General features: G+C 54.3%; 1 protein-coding gene across 1 annotated transcript; it reads left to right on the top strand.

The window, feature by feature from the left end:
* The first annotated feature begins 3,619 nt into the window (after positions 1–3,619).
* Positions 3,620–7,954, top strand: LOC144168433 (uncharacterized). The gene has a single exon (XM_077697422.1). It carries the CDS (start codon positions 3,620–3,622, stop codon positions 7,952–7,954), a length of 4,335 nt encoding a protein of 1,444 aa, XP_077553548.1.
* Positions 7,955–8,865: the final 911 nt, after the last annotated feature.

The following is an 8,865-nucleotide window of genomic DNA, read 5'->3' as shown; positions in this document are numbered from 1 at the left end:
TGAGGACCAAAAGTGCACGGAACCGGTAGTCACAAATAAGTGTTTAAAGCAGGGTTGTCCTCTGTCGTTATTGCTGTTCATGCTGTACATGGCAAGACTACAAAGAAAGTTTGAAGGCAGTAAAATAGGTTTCAATCTATGTTATAGCCGCAAAGGGCAGGAAGTGGAACAACAGATCTCGGGACTGATATATGCAGATGACATAGTACTACTAGCAGATAGGGAACATTGTCTACAACCGGTCACAGATATATGCGGAGAAGAAGCCACTGAACTGGGGTTAGAGTTTAGCACAGCAAAGTCGGGAGTTCGAGTTTTTAATGACGATGCCCTTAACGAATCGGTATTTGTTCAACAAGCAGCAATACCGTAGGTAACGGAATACAAATAACTGGGCATATGGATAAACGAAGGTCAGGCGTATCTAAAAACTCATGAGGACCATTTAAAAATGAAAGGCAAAAGAAACGCCTCTATCATGACGCATAGAGCACTATGGGTATATAACAGTAGTGTAAGATATAAACGGATATAACAGTAGGGATATAACAGTAGGATATAAACGCAGTACTGTGTGTCAAATCAGAGGTTCAATCAGGGCTAGAAGTAAATCAGAGGGCGGCAGGTCGACTGGCATTAGGAGCACACAGTAAAACAACAAATGAGGCAGTGCAGGCAGACATGGGACGGGCCTCCTTTTAAGTGAGAGAAGCACAGAGCAAAATATGTTTTGAAGAACGACTTAAAATATTGATGGCCAGAGATGGGCAACCAAAGTGTTACGGTATCTTTACGTGAAAAGCGTGGACACACAATGGAAGAAAAGAACCAGAAGGCTCAGGACAAAGTATATGTAACCTGGAAGTGCAGGGGAAATGACCAAGGCAATAAAAAATCAAGTGAGAGATTCAGAGACGACGACCTGGAAAAAGAGGATGGTCTCGAATAAGGCCTTAGGTAAATACCGGATTGGGAAGCAGGAGATCACAAGGGGAAAATTCTTCGATAATACTAAAGGGAATTCATTGCTTTTTGAAGCCCGTGTGGGTTGCTTGCGGGCAAAAACGCTTATCCGCGAGCCGTTACAAGAAGAACTGTGCCCAGGCTGCGGCAGGGGTCCAGAAAGCATGCGACATATTGAACCGGAGTGCAAAAGTATCCGTCCAGTTCTCAGTGAGGGAGCCATCCAGCTTCCGGATGCCCTGCGCTTTAAGGTTAATGGAAAAGTGAATTGGACAGCAGTAGAGGTAAGTAAAAGAAGGTAAGAGTGTTGGTGGGAAAAGAGCAGAGAGTAATCTGGGAAAACATGCGAACAAACAAGTCACACTAGCACAAAATTTCATAAAGTTTTTTTATTTTTTTGCTAGGGGATTATACCGTGGCGTTACGACTAAGGACACTGTGCAACGCCGCCCCGTTACAAAGGGGAAGCCGCTAATCATCATGATCAGTTGGGTCTGGTAACCTGCTCCTGCCAATGCGTGATGCACGACCTACGAGAGACTTACGAAAAGGCTCGACCTACAGCAGTTCCGCTGTTAAAAATCACCGCTGAATTAGTAATGCTGCCCGCAGTGAAAATGTGACACGGGGGTGTTGGCCAGAAGGTGGGAGTCACAAGGGGGCTGTTAGCAACCAGAAGATCTACGTGGTCACTCGTCGTAGTAAGGACATGACACAAAAGCTCCGAAGAATGCGATGAAGGATAATAGACAGCGGGAGGGTAGACGAATGAAAAAGACTGCAAGGAAGAAGTGTACAACAGAAGTCCAGCAAAATCAAAAAAAGGAAGCACGCCGAAGCGGATTCAACCGTTTGCAAAAGAAGCCAATCATTGCAAGTTACATCTTGTGAAAAGAGCCCTGAGCAAGACCACTTTATATACACTGCCTGCTTACGTACCGACAAAAGTCATCAGACTCTCGAGTGGGCGTCAAGCTCGCTAACAACCGCCTCAAATCGAATGTTCACTATTCCAGGCACAGCCCCGCTTTATTTTTGTTTTAATTCGAAGAAAAAGTAAGCTGACCTGATACTCCATCCCCCCTGCACCCCTTGTTCTCGTCTTGGCTCGCTAGATCGATCGTTTTCTCTCCCCCCCCCCCGCCTACTTCACTTTCCGTTTTATTTCTTACCAACTTGTACATTAGCAATTTCGACTGCGGCTTCCATCTGATGCTAATCGATGTCGGTATTGACATGATATTTTGAAACCAAAATTGGTTATGTGGTGGGCCCTCTGCATTTTACAAGAAAGTGTCAGTACGTTTGTTCGAACATTTTATGTCTTGTCATTTTCAGTCGGCGGCGTTATCATCCAACTAGACAGAAGAAAAATCACGCTACTCTCATTACAGCCTTCCCCTCAAACATTGAGAAGCGAATTGTGGAGAAACCATCGATGAGTGAGTGACGTTTATTAGTCCAAACTTGAAGCCCAGCGGCAACACCCGGACACAACCGGCCGAGTGAAATCTAACATAAAGCGAACAAGCAGTGCATGCCGACCCAAAAACCAAACCACCATAGTTCCTAAGCAATTCACACCATTCCTGTAAGTTGTCGCGAAATTCGGGCCCCTCCATGGCTGTCTCTTTTTTTTTTCGCTCGCCATATTGGGACCCAGCGGGAGGATCCCGGCGGAGCAGGAATGTTTTCGCCGCCATTTCGGCCCGCGGGGCAGTGGGCCATGTGTTTCGGAAGAGAGGGGCGAGAGTGCCGCGGCCAGCGGAGGTTCCACCCGCTTGGTTCTCGGAAGAGGCGCGGTCCGAAAGACTGTGCTCGGTGCAGCGCGGGGTTCACGACTCGCGGGGAGAAGGAAGCGAGCAGTGGCGGTGGAAGGTGGTGCGGTTGTGACGCGGCGGCCGGTTCTGTGGGCTGCGCTGTAGCCCCGAGTGCGACGACAGCGGCGACCTCGGCCCCCGAGAATTCCCCTCGAGGAGGGGACGGTGCGCGGCCCAGGTGTGCCCGAATTGCGTCGCCGATCAACGGGACTCATCGCAGACGACCGGCGAGCCGACGCATCTTCCCCGACGAGACCACCGACCAAAGTCCAGCTAAGACCTGACTCTATAATCGCCCTCACTATTATCTTCCTCCTTCGCATCGACTCCGCGGACTTCATTGCCCTCTTTTCTTAGTGTACCCTGTTGTGTGTACGGGTGTGTGCGTGTGTGTCTAACGAGCCGAGTGTTAGAGTAGTTGGGGGGGGAAGCTCCCCTGCCCGCCTATTGTGTGCCTTACTCCTTCCCTCGTGTTTCTTAAGCCGAGCTTCGTTTTCTTTGCCTGTATTACCCTCTCTGTCTATCTGTTTTGGATTTCCCGTGAATGTTAAGTAAATTTCCGTTGTTTCGAAACTGTTTTCTCGTGCCCCGTCTCGTGCCTCACGCCAGCGGCCAATCAGGCGTGGACCTATCGCCGGTTAGCAGGTCCGAACCACATTCTCGAATTCGAACGTAAGGGGGAGTTGTTTGTCGCTCCTCCCGTCCGAGACATCGGCCACTAAATTATTACTTCGCTTAATTCCGTGACAAACTGGCGTCCACGGCAGGACCGCTAACCACGATTGGCCCGGGGCGTGAGGCATAGGGTAACGGGTGATCTTTCCGCGGCAGACAGAATGGCCGATCTGGAGCGTATAGTTGCTCTGGGTAAAGAGATGGGCTTTGAAGGGACCGCTCTTCAGGAATTTTTGAGAGAGGAAAGAGCCGCAGAGCGCGAAAGGCGCCGGGAGGAGGATGAGCGTGAGAGGGAGCGCGAGGTGCGCGAGAAGGAGCGCGAGGAGCGTGAGAGGGAGCGCGCGGCGCGCGATAAAGAGTGCTCAGCACAGAGGGTGCTAGAAATGGATAAGGAAATGGAACTCCTGCGCACGAGGAGCGAGGCTGGTAGTAGCGGCAGTGCAGTGGGCGACTTGAATGAAACCGAAGCAGCATCACGACCGCCCGCGGTTAGCCTGCACAAGCTGATGGCGGCGTTTAACGAGAAGGGCGACGATCTCGACGCCTATTTGACTCGTTTTGAACGTGTCGCGGAGGCACAGAAATGGCCCCGAAGTCAGTGGGCCACGACGCTCAGTACTTGCCTCACGGGGGAGGCTCTCAGCGTTTTCGGACGAATGCCCGCGTCCGATTCCGCTGACTATGACAAGGTGAAGCGGGCACTCCTTCTCCGCTTCCGCCTCACGGAAGAAGGTTTCCGAAAGAAGTTCAGGGGGGAAACGCCGAGAGACGACGAGACTCCATCGCAGTTCTTCGCCCGACTGGAAAATTATTGGGAAAGGTGGCTACAACTTTCCGGGACGGAGAGGGCTTACCAGGGGGTCAAGAGTCTGCTCCTGTCCGAGCAGTTTTTGGAGAACTGCGGGCCCCCTATGGCACTCTTCCTAAAAGAAAAGAAGACGCGGGACACCGAGGAGCTCGTCCAAAGGGCGGACGACTACGTAATGGCTAGGAACATGAACAACTTTGGGAGGAAAGACCAGAAGCGGGAGGACCCCCTGGCGGGCAGAACCGCAGACCCAGGCCGGCGCGAGCAGTTCGACAGGCAACCACATCCGCCAGCACCGGGCGTACGCTGCTACCTGTGCTACCGGATGGGGCACGTCGCCGCCCAGTGCAGAGCGAACCGAGGTCAACAAGGCCCGAAGAACACGGGTCTGGGGGCCGCAAGGAACGTGTCCGCCTGCTTGCAACAGGGGTACTCGAGCCTAAGCGAGGACAAGCATACCTCTGTAGACAACGCTGCCGAGCCTCTCGGGGCACCAGACCTGCCGGTGGTGGAGGGCCGAATCAAGGGCCGTCGCTGCAGGGTTTTACGAGACACGGGGTGCAACATCGTCATCGTCAGCCGAAGATTTGTGGACGATCGAGAATTAACCGGGGCCCACCGGATTGTTCACTTGGCGGACCGTACTGCTAGGAAGCTACCGGAAGCTCGGATCCAGGTAGACACGCCCTACTACAGCGGGGAGATAGTGGCGGGATGTATGGATGACCCGCTATTTGACCTCATCCTGGGGAACGTCGACGGGGTGAGGCCACCAGGGAAGCCCGACAAAACATGGACGGCTGAGACAGAGGAGACACAAGTCAAGAGCGCGGTGACGGAGCCTACCTTACCCGCAGCGGCGGTGACGACCCGGCAGCAGGCTAGAGCGAAGACTTCGGAGAACTTCCGGGCCCTACGTGCGCCGACGCTTATCTCCGACGTCAGTGCGGGAGAAATGCGAGAGGATCAACAGGCAGACGAGACTCTGTTGCGGTGTTTTGAGGCCCAAAGACGGGGAACGAGGTCAACCTGCAAAAGAAATGGCTCTTGCGGGTTCTTCCTGCGCGACGGTCTCCTCTTTCGAGAGTATGTACCCCAATCGGGAGCCCCTTCCGTGCAGCTCGTGGTGCCGGAGCAGCACCGATACAAAGTTCTCCATTTGGCACATGCGGGCTTGATGGCGGGGCACCTTGGCCGGGCGAAGACTATTGATCGGATACTGGCCGACTTTTTCTGGCCGGGCCTTCATGGGGACGTGAAGAGGTTTATCGCGTCCTGCGACATCTGCCAGAGAACCGTGGATCGCGGCACGGTCAGAAGAGTACCGTTGGAACGGGTTCCACTGGTGGACACCCCCTTCCGTAAGGTCGCCATCGACATCGTGGGGCCTCTCAAGCCGACGACGCGCAGAGGCAACCGATACATTCTAACGTTGGTCGACTACGCTACTCGCTTCCCCGAAGCGGTCGCGCTGCCAAGTATTGAGACGGAAAGGGTGGCCGAAGCTCTGCTGCAGATATTCTCGAGGGTGGGTGTACCCGAGGAGATGCTCAGCGACCGGGGATCAAATTTCACTTCCGAGTTTATGACCGAGGTGGGGCGCCTACTATCCTTGCGACTACAGACCACGACACCCTACCACCCGATGGCCAATGGCCTGGTCGAAAAGATGAACGGCACGCTAAAGAAGATGCTGCGCAGGATGTGTGCTGAACAACCGAGAGAATGGGACAGATTCTTGGAACCCCTTTTGTTTGCGTACCGGGAGGTTGCTCAAGCCAGCACCGGATTCTCCCCGTTCGAGCTGCTTTACGGCCGAAATGTTCGTGGTCCACTGGCCATCCTCAAGGAGCTGTGGACCGTGAACAAGGTGGAAGAAGAGGTCGAAACCGCCTACCAGTACGTCATCGACCTGAAGGAGAGGCTTGAGACAACGTGCCAACTTGCCCATGAGGCGTTGGAACAGGCAGCCGAGCGATACAAGGCGTACTACGACGACCGAGCCAAGATGCGTCACCTCCAGGCTGGGGACGAGGTGCTCGTCTTGTTACCCACAGAACATAACAAGCTCACCATGAAGTGGAAGGGCCCGTATGCCGTGGCGGAAAGGAAGGGAGAAGTTGACTACGTGGTGAATGTCGAGGGGACGCCCAAGACGTTCCATGCGAACATGTTGAAAAAGTACATCAGGAGGGAACTAAAATCAGGTGTCCCTGTCCAGACGGTGTCAGCCGTGGCGGTCGACATCGGGGCCGAAGAGATGGCGTGGCCCCTCGGAGGCAAGGTGGGACCGGAAGACATTGTCGTGTCGGATCACTTGACTACCCGACAAGCGGGGCAGCTGCACTCTCTGCTGTCGAAGTACAAAGGCATATTTTCGGATCAGCCAGGACTCACAACTTGGGCAGAGTGTTCTTTGTCCACGATGACGGACGCGCCGATCCAAGTGAGGCAATATCCGCTTCCTTTCGCTGTGCAACAGAACATCGAAAGGGAAGTGTCGGCCATGGTTGAAATGGGGGTGATTGAGAGATCCAGCTCACCGTATCACGCACCCGTCGTGCTGGTCAGAAAACCGGACGGCACTTACCGGTTCTGTGTGGATTTCAGGAGGCTGAATGACGTCCTAGTGCCCGATGCAGAGCCTATTCCGAGGGCTGACTGTCTAATTGCGGAAGTTGGGGGGAGGAAATACTTTTCAAAGATGGACTTTTCTAAGGGGTACTGGCAGGTGCCCCTCGATCAGGCCTCCAGGGAGAAGACCGCCTTCTCGACCCCTAGTGGACTGTATCACTTCAAAAGCATGCCCTTCGGTATCAAGACAGCCCCAGCAGTTTTCGCAAAGCTCATGCGGCGAGTACTGGACGGCATCGACAACGTCTACCACTACTACGACGACGTGCTGGTGGCCACAGAGACGTGGGAAGACCATTTGGTGGCCATCGACCGGGTGCTCGCGCGAATCTTGGAAGCCGGAATGACGGTCCATCCCAGGAAGTGCCAGCTCGGGTTCGAGCAGTTGTCGTTTCTGGGTCACACCATAGGTCACGGACACCTAGGTCCCATGGAGTCAACCCTTGACAGGATCCGGCACGCTGCCCGTCCGGTGACCAAACGTCAAGTGCGGGCCTTTTTGGGGTTGTCTGGCTATTACCGAGATTTCATCCCCGGTTACGCCACAGTGGCCGCCCCACTAACCGACCTCACGAAGAAGCTCGCCCCCAACACGGTTAAGTGGGGGGACCGGGAGCAGCGCTCCTTCGAGGAACTGAAGCGGATACTTTCCGAGGCACCTGTTTTGCAAGTCGTCGATTTCGACCAGCCCTTCGTGTTACGCACCGACGCCTCCGACCAGGGGCTCGGGGCGGTTTTACTGCAGAGGAAAGGCGCCGTGCTCCACCCTGTGGCATATGCAAGTCGGAAGTTGCTTCCGAGAGAACGGGCGTACTCAGCAATAGAGAAGGAGTGCCTCGCCATAGTCTGGGCGGTGAAACGCTTCAACTTCTACTTGTATGGGAGGGCCTTCACTATTCAGACGGACCACCAGCCACTAACTTACATCCGCCAGGCTCAGTTTACGAACGCTCGCGTTCTCCGTTGGGCCCTCCTGCTCCAGGAGTACGATTTCACCATCGCCAGCATTAAGGGGCGAGATAATGTCGGGGCCGACTACTTGAGCAGGGTGTAGAAGGACTACCTGGCTCCTGCGGCCTGGAAATGACAGCGGCTCCATTTTTTTTTTTGCTCGTTCATGGGCCGGGTCATTGATATATGTGAAGTGTTCGTGTGCTCCGCGGTGAATGTCTCTGTGAATGTATAGCCAAGTGTACCCCGTGCCACGCTATGTAGTCGAATTTTCGCCTGTTTCTATTGCGGCTGCGCGAGATCATGTGTGAGTGGGGGGTCCGCATGGCCTCAGAACTTTATTGCGCCATTGCGAGTGCGTATTGGAGTGTACTATGTATGTAGACAGTGTGTAGCTTTTTCTCTTTATCTTCCTCGACTTAATTTTCGGTGTATGCGGAGAAGCGCGGCCCTGTTCATATGCAACGCGCTGTTACTTTGTTATCGTGTGTATCCCCTCCTATGGCTAGTATGGCCACCCCCTTTTGGGCGATGTCGGTTACTTGGTGTGATTTTGGCTGGTGCCCGTATTTCGCTTTGGATGTTTGGTTTGAATGCTATTGGGAATAACATTCTTGATGGGGGGGCAGTGTCGCGAAATTCGGGCCCCTCCATGGCTGTCTCTTTTTTTTTTTCGCTCGCCATATTGGGACCCAGCGGGAGGATCCCGGCGGAGCAGGAATGTTTTCGCCGCCATTTCGGCCCGCGGGGCAGTGGGCCATGTGTTTCGGAAGAGAGGGGCGAGAGTGCCGCGGCCAGCGGAGGTTCCACCCGCTTGGTTCTCGGAAGAGGCGCGGTCCGAAAGACTGTGCTCGGTGCAGCGCGGGGTTCACGACTCGCGGGGAGAAGGAAGCGAGCAGTGGCGGTGGAAGGTGGTGCGGTTGTGACGCGGCGGCCGGTTCTGTGGGCTGCGCTGTAGCCCCGAGTGCGACGACAGCGGCGACCTCGGCCCCCGAGAATTCCCCTCGAGGAGGG

The sequence above is a fragment of the Haemaphysalis longicornis genome, unplaced genomic scaffold, assembly GCF_048455015.1.
Source record: "Haemaphysalis longicornis isolate Haplotype H1 unplaced genomic scaffold, Haemaphysalis longicornis Haplotype H1 scaffold_2, whole genome shotgun sequence".
NCBI classification, from domain to species: Eukaryota; Metazoa; Arthropoda; class Arachnida; order Ixodida; family Ixodidae; genus Haemaphysalis; species Haemaphysalis longicornis.
The sequence above is the reverse complement of the archived record's forward strand: the minus strand, read 5'-3'. Positions and strand labels throughout refer to the sequence as shown.

What these genes read in the sequence shown, in the direction of transcription:
- LOC144168433 (XM_077697422.1), top strand. Translation starts at nt 3,620, where the DNA reads ATGGCCGATCTGGAGCGTATAGTTGCTCTGGGTAAAGAGATGGGCTTT.